Source organism: Pantherophis guttatus, chromosome 10, assembly GCF_059756535.1.
Source record: "Pantherophis guttatus breed Tessera chromosome 10, ASM5975653v1, whole genome shotgun sequence".
NCBI classification, from domain to species: domain Eukaryota; kingdom Metazoa; phylum Chordata; class Lepidosauria; order Squamata; family Colubridae; genus Pantherophis; species Pantherophis guttatus.
This window is the reverse complement of record NC_142072.1, coordinates 4,206,890-4,234,560: the sequence shown is the minus strand read 5'-3', so window position 1 is coordinate 4,234,560 and position 27,671 is coordinate 4,206,890. Positions and strand designations below refer to the sequence as shown.

Here is a 27,671-nt window from a genome sequence, read left to right as displayed (position 1 = left end):
AGTAAAGAAGTATAAAAATAAGTATCAATAAGTAAATAAAGAAGTAAAGTATTAAAAAGTAAATGAAGTAAAATATAAAGAAGTAAATAAGTATCAATAAATAAGTATGTATAAATAAATAAATAGAGAAGTAAAGCAGTATAAAAACTAAGAATAAGATAGATAGATAGATAGAGAGAGAGAGAGAGAGAGAGAGAGAGAGAGAGAGAGAGAGAGAGATAGAGAGATGGCGTTGGAAAAGCCGTCCCCCCAAAATTGGCAGCGGACAACTTCCACGTTGCAACCCCCGAGTTGCAAACGTGCTGGGCGGTTTTGACTGAGAACCCAGCGCACCCACCCGCCCACGCAAAGACACACACACACATTCATTCACATAGGCACGCACCCTCCTGCCCTGATCTCCCAATCGTCCGCGATCGTCCAGTCCCGGGGACCTGTCACACCTGCCCTACCCTGCCCCGGTGAAGCAGGCGCGCGACCCTCAACAGGTGGAGAGGGGCTCCCCTGCGCCTCTCAGGTCGAGCAGCCGGAGACACCCCCCCCCCACCCTTCCACTACCCCACCCTACCGCACCCCGACGCCTTGCAAGCTGCTTCGGCCCTACCGGTTCGCTGCAAAAGGCAGCGGGGCCAAGCCAGCGGGGGTTGGGGAGGGGGGTGGGGGGGGATCGTTCAACGGGGCCAAAAGTCCACCGCGGGATCCTAGGGCGGCGTTTCCCAGCCAAGCTCGCCTGCCTCTGCTCTACCTGGAGCGTTTGGCGAGATGCCCGGGCACACCTGGCAACCTTGAGCCCCGCGCCCCGGGCGCCCCGGAGATGGGGCTTCCCTCTGCTCTGGAAGCGGCCGGGAAGGGCCGAGGCAGGCGGCCAGGAGGAGGCGGAGGAGGAGGAGGAGGAGGAGGAGGGGCTGGAGGCGGAACTCCCCCGGGGAAGGGAGGCCGGTAAGAGCCGCTCCGTGAAAGTCCCTCTAATTCAGCTGAGCGCTCGGGGAAGTCCCGGTTTCCTTCCTCCAACCTCCCAGCCTGGGCGAAGCGGCTGGCACCGCTGCCGTCGGCTCGTGGGAGACCCCCGGCTCGGCCCACCGACCCTCCTACCGGGAGGAGGGGGGGGCAGCTTCTGCACGACCCGCCCTCTTTCCCCCCCCTTCATTCTTTCCCACCTCCCTTCCTCCTTTCCTCCTTCCCTCCTTCCTCCGAGCGAGCAAGCGAGCAAAAGGATGACTTGGCAAAGGCAGAGGCGAGACGGTCGGGAGGCGTCGGACGGGTGACTCCCTTCGCAGGAATCCGGGCGAGGGAATCCAACGAGGTGCCGGGAGAGAAGAAGCTTGGAAGAGGCATCCGGGACCCCCCACTCACCCACCCACCCATCCTCCACTGCTCCATTGCAGCACATCCAGGACCCACCGGAGAGAGAGTAGGGGGCTGCCCACTGTGGGCTCCCCTGGAAAGGTGCTAACTCTCGGGCGCATGGTTTCTTGGAGTGGGGGGGAGCCCACCTAGGAAATCAGCACCCCGAGGGGGTCGTGAGTTGGACCACCGAGCCGCGATGCTCGGAGAAGGAGGAGGACGCTGCTGTCCTCTTCTTCTTCTTCCCATCAGCTGAAAACTGTGCAGGGGGTTGCTTGAAGTGGGCAGACTTTTTTTGGGGGGGGGTGAGGAGAAAGGGGCGACCCGGAGCTGGACAGCGCAGAGAGAGGTCGGCCTTGCAAAGATGGGGGGGTTGAGAGGCGGCTGCTCGCCAACCCCCACCTGCCTCTAGGAGGAGGAACCTGAATCTAGAAGCTGAAGGAACCTGGGACAGGTAAACTTTGCGGCTCACCTATTTAACCGTAACAAGAGTCGGAAGGGAACTTTGGAGGCCATCTAGCCCAACCCCCTGCTCAGGCAGGAGATCTCTCCTAGGGATTCGAACCGCCCGACCTTTTCTGATCGACAAGCTCAGCAGTCTGAGCCACCTAGCCAAGGTGGTTCACCTCTTTGAACCGGGCATCCAGGAAGATGGCTGGAGAGTTTCCGGTGGACCTGCGCACCTGGCGGAAAGACGGGGGCCAAGACAAGCACCCCCCCTCCTCGCACGGAGACCCTCCTCTGATTCCCTCGGGCCATCAGGTGCCCCGCTGTGTTTCTTCGGGAGCCACCGTGCTGCGGGAACCTGTGGCCAGAGACACTTCGATGGGTCAGCCTGAGCCCCGACCGAGGACTCGAGATGCAGAGTCCCCCAAAGGTGGGCTGCAGGAGGAGAAGAAGCCCGAGATGTATTTGCCTCTGAGAAAGCGCCGTTATGCCATGGAGGGGGCAAACGGGGACACGCCGGGACCTCTGGCTGGCAAAGTCCCCAAGACAGAGAGTGGGCAGGATGGGAACGGTGCCCGGTCACCCCACTGCAATGGCTACCACCCTTGTTATGTCTCCATGCCCTACCCCAGGGTACCAGTCTCCTGTTATCAAGGTAAGCACCTCTTTGAAATGAAAACCTTCTCTCCTTCCTTCCTTCCTTCCTTCCTTCCTTCCTTCCTTCCTTCCTTCCTTCCTTCCTTCCTTCCTTCCCTTTTCTCCCCCTAATTTTTATCCTGCCAGTTTCCTTCTCGCCGTGTCCCCCCCCCACCCCTCACCCACCAATGCTTCAGGGCAGCTTCTCTTTTTTTCTGGTACCCCTTAGGAACAACAGACCACACATCCAATCTCTTTATGTATTTCATGCAATCTATTATAGCCGGATTTGGGGTGGCTTATCATAAATGCTAGGAAACTGAAACAATTCAACATATTATAGGCAACGACATAGAATAAGGACAGCCCAGGCTATAAAAAACCATTAAGAGAGAGACAGCCCACCCACCCCTCACAACCTAGGTTTTTCTTAGTTCTTTCTTAGTTAACCTGGGATGAGGAGGGTTAAGTAAATAAATGAGTGGAGGTGATCTGCTTTAATTATACCTAAACCCACCCACCCAATATTTCCTCTGGGAGATAGGCTGGCAGCGGACGAGAGAGGGAGGGAAAAGGAGGGAGAGAGGGAGAGAGGAAGAAGAGAGGGAGAGGGGAGAAAGAGGGGGAGACAGAGAGGGAGATGGTGGAGAGAAACGGGGGGGAGAGAGAGATGAGGGAGAGGGAGGGAGAGGAAAGGAAAAAGAGGGGGAGAGAAAGGGGGAGAGATGAGAGGAGGAGAGAGGGTGGGAAACAGAGGGAGAGGGGGAGAGAAACGGAGAAAGTGGGAGAGGTGGGAGAAGCAAAGGGGGAGGGGAGGGGAGAGGGAGGAAGAGGGGGGCAGTGGGAAGAGAAAGGGGGAGAGATGGGGAGAGGAGAGAGGGAGGGAAAGACAGTGATAGAGAAAGGGGGAGAAAGGAGGGAGGAGAGAGTGTGGGAAAGAGAAGGAGAGGGGGAGAGAAACAGGGAGAAAGGGGGAGAGAGAGGTGGGAGAAGCAGAGAGGGAGGGGGAGGGGAGAAGGAGGAAGAGGGGGAGGATGGAGAGAGAGAGAGAGAGAAAGGGGGAGAGATGGGGAGAGGGGAGAGAGGGAGGGAAAGAGTGATAGAGAAAGGGGGAGAAAGGAGGGAAGAAAGAGGGTGGGAGAGAGAGGGAGGAGGGGGAGGGAGAAAGGGGGAGGGGGAGAGAGACAGAGAGATTGCCCTGTAAAAATACTTTTTTTTAAAAAAATGCATTTCTTGCGAGAGAGGTTGCTATCAATCAACCAGGACTTCACAAAGATGCCTCTGGTGCCTCCTGAGCCCACAGCAGTTCCTCAGGCTTCCCCGATCGGGGGCGGGGGGGTGGGGCAGGGGAAGAGGGGCAGGTGGTCTCAGTGGGGTGGTTATTAGGATCGGCGGGACCATCCGCAACCCCTTCCCCAGATGAAATGACATCAAGGAAAGCTCCTAGCCTGGTCCTCCATTCTCCCTTGCCGCTTGCGACGGCTTGGTTCTCTTCCCCCATGGTCCTCGCTTAAGCGACTGCAACCGAGAGCAGCAGCTCTGTGGCCGAGGGACGAGGTCGTAAAACTGAAACGACCCGTGACCACGCCCGATTTATGACCTCAGTTCTGCTGTGGTGATTAAAGCGAATCACCTGCCGTTCTTCGGCATGATGTGAGCAGAAACTGGCAACTTCCTGCTGGCTTCCCCATTGCTGAGACGCCCCGTAAGTTCAAGGATTGGTCATAAAACTACCTTTTCAGCATCAAAAGCAGGGGACTATTTGGAGCTCAGGGTTGAACCGTGGAGTCATTGATGCTCTTTTGTTTGCTAATAGACCAGTGATGGCTAACCTTTTTGCCATCGCGTGCCAGGAACGGGGGGCCCATAATTCTATGTGCCCAGCGTGTGCGACCCCCTCCTCCCCCCCCCACTCTTGGAACGTGATGGCATGGTGGTCCCGGTAGGCCTGTTTTTCTCTCTCCCCAGGCACCAGAGCCTTTCTAGGAGCTTGGGGAGGACAAAAACAGCCTCCCCCCCACCCCCTGAGGCCCTCCGGAAGCAGAAAACTTTCTGTTTCCCTACTTCCGGTGGGCCCAGAAGGCCCAAAAATCAGCTGGCTGGCGCGCATATGCGTGCCGGAGCTGAGCTCACGTGCCCACCGATATGGCTACGCGTGCCATAGGTTCGCCATCACGGTTATAGATGTTTCATTACCCTACTAGGTAATATCATCAGTTCTAGAAGGGAGTGGAGTTTATTTATTTATTTATTTATTATATTTCTATACCGCCTTTCTCCCGTTGGACTCAAGGCGGTGTACAGTCAAGAAAAAAATATAGATACACAAACATCATAAAATTGCTAATTAAAATTGTTATTATAACATAGTTTGGCCCAATTAAATAGAACCCAAAATTAGATAACATAATAGGGTTTGCTCTCTGTTTATTTATATATATAAGTGGCTCGCTCTGTCAGCGTTGGAGGTAGTGTTCTTGGCGGTTCCTTAATTAGGCTGTTTTCACACTAAGTTCGAACAGTCGCTAAACAGGGCAGTTGTTAACCGGGGACTCCGTGTATTTTATCCAAGGTGCATAGGCAGGTATGGTAGATAGTAACGATGGTTTCTCTTCCGTTCTGCGTTACATTGAATATGCCCAACGTAGACACCCCATACTGGTTCAAGAGGTCGGACGCCCAACGGAAATTTGAAACTTATAGGAACGGGAGGAAGGACATCAACTGTCCTCGGGGGGCAGTTGAGCCAAATCTAGATGCAGTTTGGAGGCCTCTGCCCCTTTCTGTGGATACGTCCCTGGCGTTACTTCCTAAGTGAAGCCAAGAGGTGCCTTGACCAAGTGAGAAGCTGGTTCCATCTCTGGGTTGAGGGGAATCAAAGATGGCCAGAAACCAGGTGGCTGGGAGTTCTAGTCCCAGCCTTAGGCATGAAACCTGGCTGGGTGACTTTGGACCCAATCACCAGGAGACGGTGAGCTCTAATCCTGCCTCAAGCATGAAAGCCAACTAGGTGACTTTGGGTAAATCACCAGGTGATGGTGAGTTCTAGTCCCGTCTCAAGCATGAAAGCCGTCTGAATCAGGGGTGAAATGCTCCCGGTTCAGACCGGTTTGGCCTATCCGGTAACGATCGTGGCGGTTGGTTCGGTGAACTGGTAGCGATGGCGGTGCCTCCTGGTTGTTGTTACTTCCTGGTTTTAACCAGGAAGTAATGTGTTTTTTTTTTACCCTCTGAGCATGTGCAGAAGATTTTGTGCACGCGCAGAGGGTCCACGCGTGCATGTGACACGCATGAGCGAAGGAAGCATGCACGCGCGGTGCATGTACTTCCGAACCCGTAAGGAAGGTAAGTAGATTTCACCCCTGGGCTGAATGACTTTGGACCAATCACCAGGCGATGGTGAGTTCTAGTCCCATTTTAGGCATGAAAGCCAGCTGGGTGACTTTAAGCAGATTCCTCTCTCTCAGCCCAACCAGCCTCACAGGGTTGTTGTTGAGGACAAACTAGAAGAAGAAGGAAGGTGTGTTGGATATGTTCCACGCCTTGAGTGATTTATCAAAATAATAAAGGCAGGACGGAAGTAAACAAACAAACGAACAAACAAACTTTGCTTCTCATTGTAAATCTCCTCTCCTCTCTTTCCTTTCCAATCCTCAGGTCTGGCCAGCCCCTTCTTGAACCCAGAGCTCCCTCCCCTTTTGCAACCTTTGACGGGGCCATCGCTGCTGGGAATCCTGCCGACTTATTCCTTGATGCCCCCAGCAGAAACCCAGCTGGCTTTGAACATTGCCACGGCAACGCAACAAGATGAAGATGGAGACACGTAAGAGGAGAATTTTTTTTTTTTTTGCAGGGGGAAATCCAGAAGGAACCGGGCAGCGAGAAGAAAAGCCCGTGGGTTTAAGTCCTGGAAAACCACATTTTTGTCAAGGAAGATAGATAGAAAAATAGAGATAGATAGATAGATAGATAGATAGATAGATAGATAGATGGATGATAGGTAGGTAAGTAGATGATAGATAGATAGATAGATAGATAGATAGATAGATAGATAGATAGAAAGAAGAAAGAAAGAAGGAAGGAAGGAAGAAAGAAAGAAAGAAAGAAAGAAAGAAAGAAAGAAAGAAAGAAAGAAAGAAAGAAAGAAAGAAAGATGGATAGATGGATGGATGGAGAGAGAGAGAGAGAGAGAGATAAAGATAGATGATAGATAGATAGATAGATAGATAGATAGATAGATAGATAGATAGATAGATAGATAGATAGACCATGTTTCTCCAAAAATAAGACCGGGTCTTATATTAATTTTTGCTCCAAAAGATGCATTAGGGCTTATTTTCTGGTTAGGGCTTATTTTGGAGGAAATACGGTACTAAATGCATCCATCTGGCTGACAATCTTAACTGGAGCTTATTTTGGGGGTAGGGTTTATATTACGAGCATCCTGAAAAATCAGGACTTATTTTCCGGTTGGGTCTTATTTTCGGGGAAACAGGGTAAATGGATGGATGGATGGATGGATACAGATAAAGATACAGATACAGATACAGATACAGATACAGATACATTAACAGACTTGGAAGGGACCTTGTAGGTCATCTAGTCCAACCCCGTCCATCAGACCCTACACCATTTCTGACAGGTGGCTGTTCACTCTGTTCTTGAAACCTTCCAGTGATGAAGCTCCCACAACTTCTAGGCAAGCTGTTCCATTGGTTGAAACAGAGAGGGAGGGAAGGAGGGAGGGAGAGAGAGAGAGAGAGAGGGAGAGAGAGAGAGAGGGAGGGAGGGAGGGAGGGAGGGAGGGAGGGAGGGAGGGATCTTAAAAGTTTCAGGGTTCATGGCCTTATGGGTGAAATTCTGGAGATAAATTTAATTGTAATTGTGCTTTTAGCTGGATAAATACACGGGTAGTCCTTGACTTACAACACTTGTTTAATGACCATTCCAATTTTTAATGGCACTGAAAAAGCCACTTACGATTGGTCCTCACACTTGTGACCATCCCAGTTATAGTCGTAAGTCGAGGACTACCTGTAATTGGGCTGCGGGGGATATGCAACCCATTTTTCTGACTATTTCCACCTTTTACTATCTTCAATAAGTTAGTTCTCGACCTAGGACCCCAACTGAGCCCAACTCAGTTTCTGTTGTTAGGTGACTTGTGTTCCATTTTACGACCTTTCTTGCCGCTGTTGTTAGGCGAATCACTGCAATGAAGTTAGTAACTCGGCTGTTAAATGAATCTGGTGGACTTTGCTGGTCAGAAGGTCACATAAGGGGAATCACGTGACTCCAGGACCGTCACAAATACGAGCCAGTTGCCAAGCGTCCGAATTTTGATCACGTGACGGTGGAGATGTTGCAGATGGTCATAAGTGTGAAAAATGCCCATAAGTCCCTTTTTTCAATGATGTTGTAACTTCGAATGGTCACTAAATGAATAGTTGTAATTCAAGGTCTACCTGCACAGATAGTTCTCGACTTACGACTTGATCACTGAGTGTCTGTTTGAAGTTATGACGAATGCCCTAAAAAGTTTCTTACGAAGATCCGTAATTCCAACTTCTGAGACAAACACACAACCACAAGCCACACAACTGCATTTTGGTCCCTCGGCAACCGGCTCACATTTACAGTTGTTTGCCGCCCTCCGTGATTAGGTAATTGTGATTTTTTTTGCTGGAAACTGGCAAATACTTTTGATTTCCTCACAAAAACCACCCCAGAGCAAACAACAGGTTTCCTTAACAGAGCCGTTGCATTCGACTTTACCACCTCTTCAAAAACGGTTGTAAAATAGGGACCCGGTCATGCAATGATCTGCTGTACGACCGTCAGAACTTGCAATTGTAGTTATAGGGCTCAATTACAGTTGTAATTCCAGGACTACAGGTAGTCCTCAACTTACAACAAGCTCATTTAGTGACTGTTCAAAGTTAAAACGGCACTGAAGGAAAAAAAAGTGACTTAGGAGCATTTTTCACACTTAACAACCGCGGGAGCGTTCCCGTGATGACGTGATCAATATTCAGCATCAATATTCAGATGCTTGACAACTGACTTACGACGGTCACACTGATCCCCTTTTTGCGACCTTCCGATCAGCCGAGTCAATGTGGGAAGCCAAATTCCCTTAACAACCCTCTGACTGAATTTGACAACCAGCGGCAGGAGAAGTTGTAAAACTGAGGCCAAACTCTCTGAACAAATGTTTTTTGTTGTTGTTGTTTTTTTGTTTTTAATTTGATTTATATGCCGCCCTTCTCCGGAGACTCAGGGCGGCTTACAATGCGTTAAGCAATAGCCTTCATCCTTTTGTATATTTTTTATACAAAGTCAGCTTATTGCCCCCATAAACTGGGTCTTCATTTTACCCACCTTAGAAAGGATGGAAGGCTGAGTCAACCTTGAGCCTTGGAGAGATTCGAACCTGCAGAAATTGCAGGCAGCTGTGTTAATAACAGGGTGCATTAAACCACTGTACTACCAAGACTCTTCATTTAGCACCAGACATTTAAGTCTCAGTTGCGGTCGTAAGGCGAGGACTAATCTGCTATCTCCTGACCCTTCGCCTTGAGTGGGGCTGTTGTTGGAAACGGCACCCTTTCAGTAAATTTCAAGCTCTGCCCAACAAGCCAGCTTTGATCTATTTACAAATAAATAACCTGCAAGTTATATCCTCTCTTCGCTTCCTGTTCTGGGCCAAAAGCCACATTCAAAGCCAAGAGGGTGTTTTTTTTTTTCCCCTTAATGCTTCTGCTATTGTTGCCCTAAGAACAGTTCCTGCTGCTTTTGAATCAAAGCGAGCTTAAGCTGGAAGGGGAAATCCCCCAGTTGTGCTGCAGCTGAATCTCTCTCTTACACACTCACACAAACACACACACAAACCTGTTCCTCCCTAGCCGGCTGGTGTTTTTTTTTTTAATATATATATATATATTTTCCCCTCCCTGCTACGTAACCCTTGGCAACTTTGCTCCTTTTACAGGAATGGGGCAAAGGGTGTTGGCTAGCCCCGAAGGCAAGGCGGGACATCTTCTCTTGCCAACACACAAACACACACACACACACACACATACACACAACACCCAAAGAGAGAGACACCCTTTTTCCTTCTCCTCCTGCCCTGCAGAATTGCAGAGGAAAATCTGGCCGCAAGGGAAGGTTCATGGTTGGCCATGGGAAGCAGAATTCCGGCGAAGCTTCGTGGAGGAGCGGTTGGTGGGGTTTGGGAGATGCTTGGCTTGGCTTGGCTCGGCTTGGCTGCTCCGGTAAGGAAGCTGACTTCGTGGTGAGGCAGGAAGCAAAGGTCACAGCCAGCCGAGAGAGCCGGTGGTTCTTACTGGAAGGCTCTGCCTGGGGAGCCCTTCCCACTGCTATCAATGGGGCTCAGTTTCGCTTTATTGTAAACGGAGTGCCGGAGAGCTTTTGTGAAATCACACGATGCGATGCGGCATGCATGACCTTGGGAGAGAGAGAGAGCGCTGTCCCACGCCCGGAAGTGTGGTTGGGGCCCTGAGGGCAGGGACTCATCTGTGAGCAAAACACATTTCAAAAGTGGAGGAGGAGGAGGAGGAGGAGGAGGAAGATCCTCTCGGTTCGTTTGAGCTCCCCTTTGCAAAAGGAGGCGACTTTTTTTGACAGCTGTCTCAGCAGGCGAGACAGAACAGTGTTTTTTTTTTTTCAACCTCAGCGCTTGTAGAGGCTTCGACTCCCAGAATTCCCCAGCCAGCAAGCACCCATGTCTTAAAAACATAGTGACGGGGGAAATTCTGGGAGTTGAAGTCCATGCGTTTAAAAGATGGTGGCTAGCTAGGGAATTCTGGGAGTTGAAGTCCACACATCTAAAGAGCATGGTGATTAGGAAATTCTGGAAGATGAAGTCCACATCTTGGCATGCCTGCCTGCCTGCCTGCCTGCCTGCCTGCCTCCATCCATCCATCCATCCACCCACCCACCCACCCAATCTATCGTCTGTCTGTCTGTCTATCTATCTAATCTATCTAATATCTCTCTCATCTATCTATCATCTATCTATCTATCTATCTATCTATCTATCTATCTATCTATCTATCTATCATCTATCTATCTATCTATCTATCTATCTATCTATTGTATCTATCTATCTATCTATCTATCTAATATCTCTCTCATCTATCTCTCTCTCTCTCATCTATCTATCTATCTATCTATCTATCTATCTATCTGTCTAATATCTCTCTCATCTCTCTCTCTCTCTCATCTATCTATCTATCTATCTATCTAATATCTCTCTCATCTATCTATCTATCTCTCTCATCTAGCTATCTATCTATCTATCTATCTATCTATCTATCTATCTATCTATCTATCTATCTATCTACTGTATCTATCTATCTATCTGTCTGTCTATCTATCTCCTATCTATCTATCTATCTATCTATCTATCTATCTATCTATCTATCTATCTATGTCTGTTGTCTGTCTATCTATCATCTATCTATCACCTAATCAAGGAACCACCCCCACTGACACTAAACAGGGCAAGCCACTAGTACATAAACAGAGCAAACCTCACTCCTTTCTAGCACGGATGATGTTACCTAGTTGGGTAACCAGACGTCTGCAAGAAAACCGTCAAGCTCAGAGAGCACCAAGGACCCCACCCGTTAAGGTGAATGTCTAAAGAGCTTTGGGAGGGTCATTGAAAACGTCCTTTGCTCTCTTGTAGGCCACTCCACATTGCTGTAGCTCAGGGGAACCTGCTGGCCGCTCAGCATTTGGCGATCCTTTTCCACCATGGACAGCGGGACCTGGATATTTTCAACAACCTACGACAGGTTAGTGCAACGCAAGAAGAGAACGGTTGTGTAGGACGCTCCCTTTACAAAGGGATGAGTTGGGTGTGAGTGCAAGTGACAAACGGAGGGAGTTTTTCTAATCTGAGCCTCCAGTGTCAGCCTTTATGTTATGCTAAGGGACGTGGTGGCTCAGTGGCTAAGACGCTGAGCTTGTCGATCGAAAAGGTCAGCAGTTCAGCGGTTCGAATCCCTAGTGCTACGGCGTAACGGGGTGAGCTCCCGTTCCTTGTCCCAACTTCTGCCAACCTAGCAGTTCGAAAGCACGTAAAAAAAAAAAAATCCAAGTAGAAAAATAGGGACCACCTTTGGTGGGAAGGTAACAGCGTTCCGTGCGCCTTTGGCATTGAGTCATGCCAGCCACATGACCACGGAGACGTCTTCAGACAGCGCTGGCTCTTTGGCTTTGAAACGGAGATGAGCACCGCCCCCTAGAGTCAGGAACGATTATCACATATGTGCAAAGGGAACCTTTAAATTTACCTTTATGAAATATGAAAATAAATATAATATAAAATAGCAGTATGAATATGAATATAAGTATAAATATATATAAATATGCAGCTTAAATAATCAAAGACTTATTCGATCAATCAATTCTTAATGCTTAATATTTAGTATTCAATAGTTAATACTTATAATGCTTATAGTACTTAAATTAAATATGATATAAAATCAAGAAAAGAAATATATATATATATAATATAGTGCTGTCCTAGCACGGGTGTGAGATATTTTGAACCTGGGATTTCCTTGCATGGAAAACACTTTTGCACGCTGTAACCCTGATCTGCAACCCTTCCTAATCTAGGGAGGAAGGGCTCCTCAAAGTACATGAGCCAAACAGAAAGCCGCTGGTATTGATTTAAATAAAAACAACAAGTTTCTAGCCCTTAAGCCTGAGAAGATAGGCTTGAATGCACAGAAGCAGAGAGGCAGCTGAAGGAGATTTCTATTGTGGGGTGCGGCTTTGGCATACCGCTTGTTTCCTGGTGGTGCCCCACCCTTCAAGGAAAAGTTGCATCATAGCTTGTAGGTAAATTGAAGCCAGTGGGCTGAATTTCTGTAACACACTGCTTCCTCTGGGGCGGGACGGTGTTTTTCAAAACGGAAACTGGGAACCAGTGCAAGGAGGAAACTGGGACATTGTTGGAGCAGGTAGAGGCAAGATCGGTGGAAGCTTGTCAGAAGGAGGTCCAATCTGGAAATTAAGAAGGAATTTCCTGATAATGAGAATTATTAAGCAGCCGAACAACTGGCCTCCCCACGTTGTGGGTGCTCCATCAAGAAAAGCTTTTCAAGAAAAGGATTTATCCAGGATGGTATACAGATAGTCCTTGACTTACAACCGTTCGTTTAGTGACCATTCAGCGGCACTGAAAAAAGTGACGTATGACTGTTTTTCACACTTAACCACCACTGTGGCATCTCCATAGTCACGTGATCAAAATTCAGACCTTTGGCAACTGACTCGTACCTATGACGGTTGCAATGTCTTGGGGGGGGTGGTATGTAATCCCCTTTTCTGTCCTCCCACGAGCCAAGTCAATCTGATTCACTTAACAACCGTGTTACTTACTCAACAACTGCCATGAACTTAACTGGGGCGAGAAAAGCCGTACAACGGGAGGAATAACTCACGTCACGATTGCGTCACTTAGCGACAGAAGCGTTGGGGCTGGGTTGCGGTCGTAAGTTGAGGACTACCTGCAATTGGGCAGGGGTTGGAATAGGAGACCTCCAAGGTCCCTTTCGGACCTATAATTCTGTGCTTCTATGACTGAGAGAGGGAAATCGGTTCTACACAAGTGACAGTGGATATTCTCAAAGCAGGAACTGAGTAGGAATTAGGATTTCACCAGCAGAACTCAGTTGGTTGGGCAGGAAAGAGGCGGTTCTAGAGCAGATAGACTTGATTTACTCGACCATGCCTGGAGCTTTGTTTACCTCATTGCGACCACCATTTTGATTTCTTTGACATTTCCCTAAAGCTTTGATTGCCTCATTGCAACCACCATTTTGACTTATTTGACCCATAGCTGGCGCTTTGGTTGCCTCATTGCGCCTGCCATTTTGATTTCTTTGACCCTTCCCTTCATTGCGACCGCCATTTTGATTTCTTTGACCCTTCCCTAAAGCTTTGATTGCCTCATTGCGACTGCCATTTTGATTTCTTTGACACTTCCCTAAAGCTTTGATTGCTTCATTGGGACCGCCATTTTGACTTCTTTGACCCTTCCCTGGAGCTTTGATTGCCTCATTGCGACCGCCATTTTGACTTCTTTGACCCATAGCTGGTGCTTTGGTTGCCTCATTGTGCCTGCCATTTTGATTTCTTTGACCCTTCCCTGGAGCTTTGATTGCCTCATTGCGACCGCCATTTTGATTTCTTTGACCCTTCCCTGGAGCTATGATTGCCTCATTGTGACCATCATTTTGACTTATTTGACCCATAGCTGGCGCTTTGGTTGCCTCATTGCGTCTGCCATTTTGATTTCTTTGACCCTTCCCTAAAGCTTTGATTGCCTCATTGCGACCGCCATTTTGACTTCTTTGACCCTTCCCTGGAGCTTTGATTGCCTCATTGCGACCGCCATTTTGATTTCTTTGACCCTTCCCTAAAGCTTTGATTGCCTCATTGCGACTGCCATTTTGATTTCTTTGACCCTTCCCTAAAGCTTTGATTGCCTCATTGGGACCGCCATTTTGACTTCTTTGACCCTTCCCTGGAGCTTTGCTTGCCTCCCTGTAACCGCCATCTTCACATGCCCTGAGTTTTGATTGCCTCATTGCGACCGCCATCTTGACTTCTTTGACCCTGCCCTTCTTAACTTCGATTGCAATCCTTGCCATCCCTTTTCTTGACTTTTTTGGACCGGACAGAAAGCACAGATTATTGATTTAGTTCCTGGCAACCATTTGGGCTCTGCTCTCCCCACCCCCACTCCCCACTCCTCTCTCTCTCTCTCCACCCCTGGGACTTTCCCTTGATCTGCTGGTGGCAAAAAAAACTCAAGAGTCACTTCCTCAAACTATTGCTCAAGAGAACTTGCTTCACGGTCAGCGAAGTCGGATTATAAGCGCCGAACCAGCAGTGAGACAGGAGGAAATTGGGGTCAGAGCTCACAGCTTTGTTCTGACGTCTTCGTTTTGAGCAAAGAACAACAGTCTTGGAAGGGACCTTGGAGGTCGTCCAGTTCAGTGGTCACCAACTGGTGGCCCGTGAGAAAATTTTGGTGGTCCGTGGAAAAATTATTTGCATTTTTTTTTATATTGCACTAAATATTGCTTAACGCATTGCTTAACGCACTGTAAGCCGCCCTGAGTCTCCGGAGAAGGGCGGCATATAAATCAAATTAAAAAAAAAAAAAAATACTATTTATCTTTTTTAAAAAATTCATATTAGTAGTCCATGGGATTTAAAATTATGAATTTAGTGGTCCCTGAGGTCTTTTTTTTTTTTTAATTTGATTTATATGCCGCCCTTCTCCGGAGACTCAAGGCGGCTTACAATGCGCTAAGCAATAGCCTTCATCCTTTTGTATATTTTATACAAAGTCAGTTTATTGCCCCCCACAAACCGGGTCCTCAATTTACCTACCTTAGAAAGGATGGAAGGCTGAGTCGACCTTGAGCCTTGGCGAGATTCGAACCTGCAGTAATTGCAGGCAGCTGGTCTTAATAACAGGGTGCTTTAGACCACTGTACTACCAAGGGTACCAAGGTCTGAAAGGTTGGTGACCCCTGGTTTAGTCCAACCCAGTGGTGAAATGTAAATGTTGTTACTACCGGTTCTGTGGGTATGGCTTGGTGGGGTGGGTGGGTAATATGACTGAGTGGCCGCGGCCAACTTTTATTTTTTTACTTTTAAAACCATTTTTCTACAACCTCTTCGGCTGAAGAGGTTGTTAAAAAAATACTTTTAAAGCCTCTGACGATCCCAGCTGACTTGCCTGATCGGCAGAGGCTTTTTCTTTTTACTTTTAAATGCATTTTTTCCTATAACCTCTTCGGCCGAAGAGGTTGTAGAAAAAATGCTTTTAAAAATTAAAAAAAAAAGCCTCTGATGATTGCACGGCTCTGCTGGGCAATGGGGGGAGGGGCGCAGGGATTTTTGCTACCGGTTGTCCGAACCACCCACCTCCATCGCTACTGAATCGGGCGATCCGGTCCGAACCGGGAGCATTTCACTCCTGGTCCAACCCTTTGCTCAAGCAAGAGATTCTAATCTACACCCTTCCTTTATGCATCGTACCAGCGGTTCTCAACCGAAATAATAATATTCCTTCAAGCCTTTGAGATGACTTCATGTCGTCGTCCTACCCAGAGGTCCACGGACCACTGGCTGAGTGTTCTGCCCCAGCTCCGGATTCCCGAGGATTTAGACACACACCATCGGTCCTTATCAAATTTATTAAGTAGCAAGAATAAACCAAAATCCGGCAAAAGTTGGCAACCAGCCCAGAAAGCAAGATACGATAAGACTTTTCCAAAAATGCTCTGATGATAATTACAAGTTGTTTCCAGCAAGAAACTTACTAATGGCAGGTGACTTAAATAGGCTAAGGGAGTGGCCAATTATCCTCAAGCCTTACTCTCGAGGAGACCTCCTCCTCCTCCTGAGTAGCCACTGCTGCCTTTTGGCAGCCCTGCGTGCTCGAGCATTGAGAAGAGGCTCCTCTACTTCACTCTCTCCACTTGAAGGAGCCTCTGCAGGTTCTGAAGGCCCTGGCTGAGTCTCTGCCTCTGGCACCACATCCTCTTCAGCCTCCTCGCTGTCCGACGCGAGCGCCGGCTGCGCCGGCTGCTGGCGCGACACCACACCAGCCTCCTTGTCGTCGGGATCAGCCACGATCCGCGCAGGCCGCTGGTGGGCCACAATACTGAGTGAGCATCACTGCCTTCTCCATTATCTATGTGTTACGTTCACATAAAGTTTTTCAAAGTAGGAAAATTTGAGCTTGGTCTTTTTACCTCTCGAGTGAGAAGGTTGAGTTGAGATGAACGATCCATTGATTTGTTTTCTTGGCCACCCACGGGGAAGTCCTCTCCTTGACATCAAAGGTCAAAGGCCGACTCATCCTTTCCTTCTTCTTTGAAGTTCAACTTTCACTTTCTGAGCGCATGGTAGGGAATCCCATGGCTTGCACATTTCTGATCTTTGGAGGTATGTAGACCGGTGTCTGTAGAGATTCTCAGTCATCCAGGTCTTGGTTGTCCCAAAGGTGCTTCCTTGGTTTTTCTTTTGAAGACGTTTCGCTTCTCATCCAAGAAGCTTCTTCAGCTCTGACTGGATGGTGGAGAATGGAAGGGTTTATACCCCTTGTAGATAACTGGTCATTTGCATCCTTTTAGAGCAGTGTTTCTCAACCTTGGAAGCTTGAAGATGGGTGGACTTCAACTCCCAGAATCCCCCAGCCAGCGCTGCTGGCTGGGGGATTCTGGGAATTGAAGTCCACCCATCTTCAAGCTACCAAGGTTGAGAAACACTGTTTTAGAGGGTCGTTGAAGCACTTGGGGCAGTGGTGAAATGTAAAATTTGTTACTACCAGTTCTGTGGGCACCAGTTCTTGGTGGTGGTGGGGGGAGGGGGGGTAATGTGACTGGGTGGGCGTGGCCATCTTTTTTTTTTTTCCTTTACTTTTAAAAGCATTTTTTCTACAACCTCTTCAGCCGAGTAAAAGTTTTTTAAAAAATGCTTTTAAAAGCCTCTGACGATCAGGCAACTCAACGGGGATCATCAGAGGCTTTTAAAGGCTTTTTTTTTTCCTACAACCTCTTCATCCGTGAAAAAAAAAAAAGCCTCTGATGATCGCGCGGCTCAGCTAGGCATGGGGGGGGGTTGGGGCGGGAGGGGCAAGGATTTTTGCTGCCAGTTCTCCGAACCACCCGCCATCATCGCTACCGGATCGGGTGATCCGGTCCAAACCAGGAGCATTTCACCCCTGACTTGGGGGGTTTATCTGTGTCCTCAGGAGTAGTGCGAATGGTTCCTGTAATCTGCCATTTTTTTTCCTCTGGAAATTGATTCCTGCTCCCACACCATTCAAAGGGTGTTCCTCCTAAATTGTAAAGCTAAATGTCTTTAGAGATTCTCAGTCATCCAGGTCATGGCAACTGGACTTTCTTAGTTTTTTTTTCTTCTTTTGAGTGTTCCTCAACCTTTACAATTTTAAGATGTATGGACTCCAACTCCCAGAATTCCCCAGCTAGCCAGGGGGAAGTCGAGAAATTTACCCTGTGGTTTGCTAGTCTGTTTCCCCACTCTCACTCCTACCTTAAAAAGATATCCAGTAAAGTATGACTCCTAAGCAGCACATGGCCTCTGGGTTTGGAAACAAACTACCGTTAGTCGTCATTTAGTGACCATCTCCTTCGGCAACTATTCTGACAGTGATGGAGAAAATAACTCTGCAACCATTCCTCGCCTTTACAACCTTCCCGGGTCTTTCAAAGCAAAAGCAAGTTGAAGTCAGATCTGAAAATTGTGATTTTTTTTTGCACTTGGAGGGTGCTCCATTTAATGACAAGTGGCTAATTATGGTCGCTAAGCGAGGACTCCTTCCGTTTTGTTAGCTTCCGTAAATGTGTTTATCTGCGGTGGCTTGTTGTTGTTTTTACAATGGATGGTTTCAACGGTTGTTTCGATGTTTTTATGTTGTGAGCCGCCCAGAGTCGCTGGATACGAGATGGATGGCAAATAAAACTTCATTTATTTCATAAACTTCCTTTATTTTCAGTAAATGCATGCATGAATGCGTGCATGAATGAATGCATGATTAAATGAATGAAATTTTGTTTGCAAAGGCAAGCTGTGCCCTTCTAACAGAAGTCTGCCTGCATTTCTTGCAAGCTGGCAAGCTTACTGGGAAGTGGGGAGAGGGCAGCCTTTGCTACATCTTTGGGCTGCGCCTGCCCCCACGTGGGTCCCATTGCACCCCCTCCCCAACATCATTTCCTTCTCTGTTTCTTATAAACCTTGTTTTGGACCCAGTCCCCCCCTTCTCCCCGCCTTTTCTGAGAAACCTCCGGCTGCATGAAGGCGAGCAGGTGTAAGAGATGCGGTTTGATCATGGGAACTCAGCTGGTTGGTTTCCTCCGAATTGGGTGAGTAAGAACCGTTGAGATGAAGCTGGAGTGCCGGGCAACGGCGTGGCCATGGTTCCAGGGAAGAGCACCAAGGACAGTGGGTTTCTGCCTTGTGGGCATCTCGGTTTGTTGTGTTGGGTTGACTTCCTCTGCAAACTGGTGCCATTACCCAGAAATGACCCCCGTAGCCCAAACAGCTTTCTCCGCCCATCAAGCGTGGCGAGACACAGCGCATGAAGACGTCTGTTCCTGCAGCGGAAACCTTGAATTCTGCATGTTCAATTCAGGGGTTGAATTGAGATTGAGATTTTTATTTTTATTTTTATTTTTATTTTGTTGTGGCCGCCGATCTGAGCAAGTGACACTGGGTGGCAAACCGCCTTAAAAACAAAATGCAGCGCTTTTTCTTTTTCATTTCTTGCACTTTTTCTCTCTTTAAAATCTCTTTCTTTACTTTTTTTCTTGCTTACGTTAGATTAATTTGCATAACTTTTTTTAAAAAAGTTTTAATAAAAACTCTAGAGGGGTTTGGGTATGTCGAGGTGCTTCTGCTGTGTGTAAATAAACCCTTTAGAGAAAAACCCAGCGGCTTTAACGGAATACCGTAAATTTAGCTGCCATTAAGGCACCCAACTAGAAAGTGGAAGATTGGGAGTTCTAGTTCTGTTTTAGGCATGAAAGCCGGCTGGGTGACTTTGGGCCAATAATCAGGAGACGGTGAATTCTAGTCCTGCCTTATACATGGCCAGTCCTTTTCTCTCAGACCTGCCCATCTCACAGGGTTGTTGTTTTGGGGGAAATAGAAGGGAGGAGGTTGGATTGGATATGTTCCCCACCTTGAGTTAATTTTAGAAATAATAAAGATAGGAAAGAAACAAAGAAACAAACAAACAAACAGAAAGAAAGAAGGAAGGAAGGAAGGAAGAAAGGGAGGGGAGGAAGGAAGGAAGGAAGAAAGAAGAAAGAGGAAGGGAGGGGAGGAAGGAAGGAAGGAAGGAAGGAAGGAAGGAAGGAAGGAAGGAAGAAATAGGAAGGAGGGAGGGAGGGGAGAAATAAGAAAGAAAGGAAAGAAAGAAGAAAGAAAGAAAAAGAAAGAAAGAAAGAGGAGGGAGGGAGTGGAGAAAGAAAGAAAGAAAGAAAGAAAGAGGAAGGAGGGAGGGAGGGAGGGGAGAAATAAGAAAGAAAGGAAAGAAAGAAGAAAGAAAGAAAAAGAAAGAAAGAAAGAAAGAAAGAAAGAAAGAAAGAAAGAAAGAAAGAAAGAAAGAAAGAGAGAAGGGAGGGAGGGAGTGGAGAAAGAAAGAAAGAAAGAAAGAGAAAGAAAGAAAGAAAGAAAGAAAGAGGAAGGAGGGAGGGAGGGGAGAAAGAAGAAAGAAAGGAAAGAAAGAAAGAAATAGGAAGGAGGAAGGGAGGGGAGGAAGGAAGGAAGGAAGGAAGGAAGGAAGGAAAGAAAGAAAGAAAGAAAGAAAGAAAGAAAGAAAGAAAGAAAAGAAAAGAAAAGAAAAGAAAAGAAAAGAAAAGAAAAGAAAAGAAAAGAAAAGAAAAGAAAAGAAAATCTCGCATGTATTCCCTGGCAGTGATCAGCCCCTTTTCCTTCCCCTATTTCCAGACTCCTTTACACTTGGCAGTCATCGTAGCTCAGCCTTCCCTGGTGAAACTCCTGCTGTCCCACGGCGCATCCCCCATGGTGCTGGACCGGCATGGACAAACTGCTCTGCATCTGGCTTGTGAACACAGCAGCCTCCGTTGCCTGCAGGAGTTGTTGGAAGGATGTCCCGCCACACTGGATCTCGAGGCCCGGAATTTCGAGGGTGAGCATGGAAGCCTAATAGGATGACATGATGAAATAAGATAAATTCAAAAATTCCAGACCACTTAAGACAGTGTTTTTCAACCTTGGAAGCTTGAAGATGGGTGGACTTCAACTCCCAGAATCCCCCAGCCAGCAGCGCTGGCTGGGGGATTCTGGGAGTTGAAGTCCACCCATCTTCAAGCTTCCAAGGTTGAGAAACACTGTCTTAAGAGTTTGTAGTAGAGTCCTCGACTTACAACCATTCGTTTACTGACCCTTCAAAACGCTACTGAAAGAAGGGACTTGATAACCAGTCTTCACACTCAACAACCATCGTAGTCATGCGATCAAAATTTGGGGGCATGCATGTACAACAATTGCAGCATCTTTACCTCACGCGTTCGCCATTTGCGGCCTTCCCAGCCAACTTACGATGAGCAAGTCAGTGGGGGGGGGAATGGAACGCCGGATTCACTTAACGACCATGTGATTTGTTTTACAAGGGGACAAAAAAAAGGGTCGCAAAATAGAGTGTAACTCACTCAACAACCGCCTTGCTTAACGATTGAAATTCGAGTCCCATTTGCGGTCAGGCAAAAACTACCTGTACGGACTTCATGGGATCTGGGAAACCATCACCGCGAGGTTTTGTACCCAAAATATGATATTCAAAATTATTCCTTGAGATACTAGTTAATATCAAAACCCTACAAACTAACTACTCTTTATTTTTTCTGTGATGGGAGTACAGGCAGACCTCGATTTACAGCCCTTCATTTAGTGACCGTTCAAAGCTACAACAGTACTGAAAAAAAAGGAACTTATGACCACATTTTTCACATGACTGTTGTAGCATCCCCATGGCCACGTGATCAAAACTCAGCCTTTTGGCAACTGACTCATATTTATGACAGTTGCAGCATCTCGGGATCATATAATCCCCTTTTGCGACCTACTGACAAACAAAGTCAACAGGGAAGCCAGCTTCACTTAACAACTGTGTCCCTAACTTCACAACTGCAGTGATTCACTTAAGAACTGTAGCAACAAAAGTTGTAAAATGGGTTCAAACTCAATTGCCTCACTTAGCAACAGAAATGTTGGGCTTATTGGTGGTCGTAAATCGAGGGCTACCTACATTTGGAATCATTGACAAAATGACAAATGGACAAGAGCTGTTTTTTGGGGGGGGGTTGTTTTGGAAATGTCGCTATTGTGTTCTCCTTTTTGTCTTTGACTAGGTTTTACCCCGTTGCATTTAGCTGTTGCATCTTGTAGCCGTGACATCGTTCTTGCTTTGCTGGATCACGGGGCAGATGTAGATGCTGTGGTAAGCATGGAGTTCAAGAGGCCAAGCGCCGGGGAAATCGGGAGATTCAGGCAGTTCAATGAGTATAAAGATTTATTGCAAGCTTAAACTGTCTACGAGAATCCGTCCAACTACCCCTTAAGGGAAATGAGCGGGAGATAAGAAAGACGTTCTAAGAGTGGGCTGGACTTACATCTCTTGCGGGCATGCAGGGACTGGTGACTTATGACATGCTTGACTCCTCCCTCGGGCTCAGCCTGGTCATCTCTTACAGATATTGGGTATTGTTCATTTTGACGATGTGGGAAGGAGGAAATGAAGTGGGGAAATTGCATGAAAACTCCGCTGATATCTGCATTGGGTTGCAAGCTATGAATAATGAAGGATGAAATGTAGAGACCTGTTGGTGAACCGTAAAGTTACACGATATTTTTGCATGTACGGTTTTAGTGAAACTCAGGATGGTTCAATGAAACTCGGGAGGTGTTCTGATTAATGGGAAAGTTTGTTTTACAAAAGTAAACAAAAAGAACGTTAAATGAATAAGCAGAGGAAAAATTCCTTTTTCATTCCGGGAAAGAGGTTGTGGAATAGGATGTTACAATTTTAAACAACTGAATTGCGGAGGATTGGAATTTTAACAAGGGAATGTTTGAGTAGGCGGAGGAAAGGACTTAAGGAGGAAAACAGACCCCCAAAAAAGGCCCACGATAGACTTGAGTGGCTGCATTTTGGTGTGATGCCATCTTACTCTGATAATATTTATCAGCGGTTAATGAATTTGCAATAAAGTTAAATCTTTTTCCTTCACCATTTTGCTCTGTTTTTCTAGTTTACCTATTGGCAAACTTGCATCTTGCACTAGTGTGCAAGATTGGGAGTTTGCTATACAACAGAATTGTATTGGAATATAGTAAAATTATTATTTTTTCCATGAGAACTTTACCCGTTTCTCAATTATTGGTTTCCAACAGTGTTTCCCCACTGTTTCTATGGGAATTCAGTCTTCAGAGGTTTGGGTAATTTTTTTATGAGGACTTAAAGAATTTGAAATAAATTGCTCTGGTGCAAGATTGGGAGTTTGCTGTACAACAGAATTACATTGTAATAGAGCAAAAATATTATTTTTTCCATGAGAATTTAAGCGCTCATATGTTGTCTGTTTCAGAGTTATTGATTTCCAACCGTGTTCCCCACTGTTTGTATGGGAATTCAGACTTCAGAACATCACAGAAGGCTGTGCTAATGTTAACTACTGTTTTTTTTTAAAGATAAATGGAGGAAAGGGAAAGAATCATGATCTCGGAATTGTAAATTTCATTAATGTTCCCAACCTAATGTCAATTGTAACCAACCCTGATTGACTCCTCTTTTTAGGACATAAAGAGTGGCCGATCGCCGCTACTTCATGCTGTGGAGAACAATAATTTGGATATGGTGGAGTTGCTAATACAGGTAAGGATGGTTTGTCTTTCTTCAGAAAATCCTCTTTTAGCCTCAAACTATTTTTTAAAAAAAGAAACACAAGAAAAATGCAGTGACAACAATTGTTCAGTTCCAATAAACAATAGTTTAGCACAAGTTATATAGAAGATTAAGTTAAAGCAAGCAAAACAGAGTTTGTCAAACTTGCCCACTTTAAGCTGTGTGGACTTCGACTCCCAGAATTCCCCAGCCGGCCATCCTGGGAGTTAAGATCCACACGACTTAAAGTAGTCAAACCTGAGAAAACACTGACAAACTTCCCACTTCCCCAAACCATAATTTATTTTGTTATCTGGGTCAATGAATATAATTGTCATAAACCATGTAGCGATACCGCAACTCAGTAACCATGACTTGAAATGCTGCCTGTTTGTAACAAACCATTGTTAACATTGACCAAGGTTCTCGCAGTGTGGCAGAAAAGTTGTAAACCCGCTTTTCAGCACAGGAAGGGGGTGTTGTAAACCAATCCAGCCTCGAATCGTAAGGATACGGCAAATACCAAATTTAACCCCGAGCAAATATTTTCCGTTCCATAAGGCCCGTCTTAGCTTTTCATGTCCTCAAACGGCCCTGAAATCTTTGCAAGCCTGCATGTGGAATTTCTAAAACCTCGGTTGTTGTGCATCCTTAAAGTATGTGTGTGTGTTGTGCCCATTTTACAGCACGGTGCCAACGTGAATGCCCAATCCTACGGGGGCAATACGGCACTCCACACAGCTAGCGGAAGGGGCCTGTTGGACATGCTGCGTCTTCTGGTGAGGAACGGGGCGGATGGCAGCCTGAAAAATTACCACAACGACACCGCCTTGATGGTAGCAAAGAACAAAAAGGTGAGAGATGATACTACGGAGTGAATTTGCAGACGTCTGATTAAGAACCACAGTACAGGTGGTCCTCAACTTAACCACGGCTCGTTTAGCGACCGTTTGAAGTTACAACGGCACTGGAAAAAGTAACTTAGGACCATTTTTTCACGGTCACGTGCCCAAAATTTAAACGCTTGACAACAGACTCACATTTATTTATTTATTTATTTTATTTATTTGACACAAATTTATATGCCGCCCTTCTCCCAAAGGACTCAGGGCGGCAAACACAAGCTAGAAACATACAATGATAAAAGAAGAATCTAATTAAAACCAATTAAAATCAAATAATAAATAATAATTATGACGGTTGCAGTGTCCCGGGGGTCACGCGATCCCCTTTTGCGACATTCTAACAAACTCAGGCTTCAAGAGAAACACAAAGCAATTATTTTCTCTCTGGGACAAAGGACAGGAAGCGAAAGTGGTGTTTACAAGGGGAAGGACGTCATTCAGGTTGGACTGGTTAAACCGTTTCCTCAAAGTTAACAACGGGGGATACGAGAGGCGCATCCTTGGTGTAAATGTAGTGGGGCTTTCGTAGGTGATTTCCCCCATGGATGGTGACCCGGGTTCATTACAGGCAGTCCTCGGATTTAATGACCACCGTTGAGTTCAAAATGTTTGTGGCTAAGCGAGACCTTTGGTAAGTTTTGCCCATTTTTCTCGCCACCGTTGTTAAGCGAAGCACTGCAGTTGTTAAATCAGTAACGCGGTTGTTAAGTGAGTCTGGCTCCCCCCCCCGGCTGACTTTGTCTGTCGGAAGGGATCACATCACATGACCCTGGGACACATCAACCGTCATAAATGTGAGTCAGTGACGGTAGGGGTCAGTGGTGGGTTTCAAATTTTTTTACTACACACTCACACCCGTGGTCACAGGATCGCAATTTGGGCACACAGCAACCGGCACGCAATTAAAACGTTGCGGCATTCCGTAATCCCAGGATGGCCCTCTCCGACTTTCCTTCCCGGCCAGCTTCCGATCAGTGAAATCAATGGGGAAGCCTGCAGGAGGTTGAAGGTGTGGTCACGTGACCTCACGCTTAAGGAACCTGTGGTAATTCGCTCAACGACGGCGACTGGGAGCACCAGATACAGTCTTTTCGGTAGAAACAGTACAACCTATCACCATCTCCTCCACTTTCTGATTTTCAGGCGATCGACATCCTGAGAGGAAAAGCTGTTCGGCCTATTCCTCACCCCGAAAACAGCCATGATGGATCGTCCCCCACAGTCAGCGCTGCGAGCTCTCCTGGCCTTCGGACCCACAGCCGTAAGTAACTTCCTCCCGAAATAGGCAGCCTGGATTTCGTGCCATGCTTCAAACTGCCTGCTTGGTCTTGATTAAAAACTGGGTGGGAAGGGAAGACGGCTCTGGATACGGTCCTTGATTTACAACCATTCATTAAGCGATCATTCAAAGTTACAATGGCCCTGAAAAAAAGTGACTTATGACCAGCTTACAATCATCACAACATCCTCACAATCAAGTGATCAAAATTCGGGTGCTTAGCCTGAGGTCATGGGATCTTCATTTGTGACCTTCCCAGCTGGCTTTCCAATAAGCAAAGTCAATGAATCGTGCAGTCGTTAAATGGATTCATTTAATGACGGCATGGTTCACTTCCCCACTGCAGTGATTCTCGTAAGTACCATGAAAAAAAAAAAAACAGATTGCAAAATTGGACGTGAGTCACTTAACAGCCATCTTGCTTAGCAACGCGATTCTGCCCATTGTGGTTGTAAGTAGAGGACTCCCTCTATTTTGGAGCTTAGAATTTAGGAACGAGAAAAGATTCTATTTTGCTCCTGAACCAATCCAGCTTTCCCATGAGTGGGAACAGCGACGAGAAGAAGAAACATGGACCGTGTTGATGTTCCTCAAAACAATTTGCTCCCAAGAACAATAAACACGAATTAATTCCGATTTAGTGTATGGTAAATCCTTCTTCCATCTCAGAGGTGTCCAACCTTGGCAACTTTAGGACCTGTGGACTTCAGTTCCCAGAATTTCCCAGCCAGCAACATGGGCTGGAGAATTCTGGGAGTTGAAGTCCAGAGGTCTTCACAAGGGAATTTAAGGGAAGTCCACAAGTCTTCACAAGGGAATTCTGGGAGTTGAAGTCCACAAGTCTTAGAAGTCGCCAAGGTTGGACACCCCTGCTCTACAGCAACCCGGCCCATAAAATTTAATCTGTATCGATTTAATCATCAATGAATTGCCGTTCTAACAGTGCTTTTATCTCCCTTCAGACATGCTCCATGCGTCGCCTGATTCCTGCTCCACCATCCCCAGCCCTGATCAGACCCCAAAGCCTCATAGAGCAAGCCATTCTCCCAACACAGCCACTCTGAGGCCAGAAAGCATTATCGTGACGAATGGACCTTCGACCTCTGCCCCGTTGCCTGGCATGGAATTGGACAGAAGTTCCCATTCATCCACCCTGGAGCAGCCGATGGGCTATCCGAGATCCTCCAAGGTTCTCCATCACGAGAACGTGACCGATCCTGCCTTCCACACTGCGTTGTACCCTTTTTCTCCTTCCAGCCCGCATGTCTCCTCCCATCCTCTCCAGTTGCTTCCGATAAGCCTGAGCCATCCGGTCATATCCATGCCTCCGAGGACACTGGCCAGTCGGATGTCCATGAGGTATCCAGGGATGGACCAGCCACAAAGGCTACTGGGCTCGGAAGGTCCGGCGAGTCTCGGCTGCGAAGGGCAGTGGCTGCACAGCAGTGACGGCGGCCCCGGTGGCAGCTGACGAGAGGAAGTCCGGAGGCCTTCAGCCGCTTTGTGAGACAGGAAGATTTCTCAAGGACTATTTCACAAGGCAGAAGAATGAGTCAAGGCGTTGCTGCTCCCGTGGGTTTCCAGCCTGACATTTCTCCATATTTGCTGCAGACTTGAAACTACCTTCATTTTCAAATTGACATGTAGCAGAGCCCAGCAGCACGATGCGAATATATATCTGCTGAATATAACTCCGCATTAGCGACAGGGGAGGGCATCCGGCCAGTAAACACTCAGCTCCGTTCCGTTGCCCAGACAGACTCTACCCCGCAAGGGATTATGGGGTCGTTAAAAGATGATGATGTAGCAGAGCCCAGCCAGCCTGAGATGACCCTTCAGACGTCAAAAACTCAACCCTGGCCTTCTTCATCCAGCGGCATGACCCTCTCTCCCAATCTCTTTGAATGTACCTCACACCACTGTCTGAGCAGAAGGTGGGTTGGACCCATTTGGGGGTGAGTGTCAGGGGACGTGCAATGGCACACAGTGGTTAAAGACACAGAGTTTGTCAGCTGGGAAACTGACGGGCTTCGAGACCCGAGCACCGAGCACCGCGCGATGCGTAGGCTCCCGTTCCTTGCTCCAGCTCCTGTCCACCTCGCCGTTTGAAAGCATGCAAATGCGAGTAGATAAATAGGTACCACTTTGGGTTTGGAAAATAACAGCCTTCCGTGCGCCTTTGTCATACAGCTTTGTCATACAGCTACGCTGGCCACATGACTACAGAAGACCACGTGTCTTCGGGCAACACTGGTTTCCTTGGCAACAGAGATGGGCACCATGCCCTAGAGTCGGACACGACTGGACAACTTTTATCTTTTGTTCAGGGATCATGTTTTAGCACAAGGAAGAGGCCGCTGTGAAATTGACAGCCACTTCTCTCAGCTCAGGGCCAGACGTGACTTTTGACAAAACGCCGGAAGCGTTGCTCGAGTGGTGTTCTTTGTATTTAATAGGCATTAATTTAACTTGAGTGAAGTTAGTACAGTTGCTGTGTGTGTATTTAAGCCTTGTGGCGTGTATTGTATTAAGGATTGCAATATAATGATGGCACCTTCTATGGGGTTTC

The 27,671-nt window shown here is 47.1% G+C and overlaps 1 protein-coding gene across 1 annotated transcript; it reads left to right on the top strand.

Moving 5' to 3' along the window:
• Window positions 1-920: 920 nt before the first annotated feature.
• On the top strand, window positions 921-27,660 carry BCL3 (BCL3 transcription coactivator). Its single transcript, XM_060693838.2, has 9 exons — window positions 921-2,446; window positions 6,085-6,250; window positions 11,141-11,249; window positions 19,963-20,164; window positions 21,387-21,475; window positions 22,832-22,909; window positions 23,605-23,772; window positions 24,967-25,084; window positions 26,065-27,660. Exons 1-9 carry the CDS (start codon window positions 1,996-1,998, stop codon window positions 26,571-26,573), a joined length of 1,890 nt encoding a protein of 629 aa, XP_060549821.2. The 5' UTR covers window positions 921-1,995; the 3' UTR covers window positions 26,574-27,660.
• Window positions 27,661-27,671: the final 11 nt, after the last annotated feature.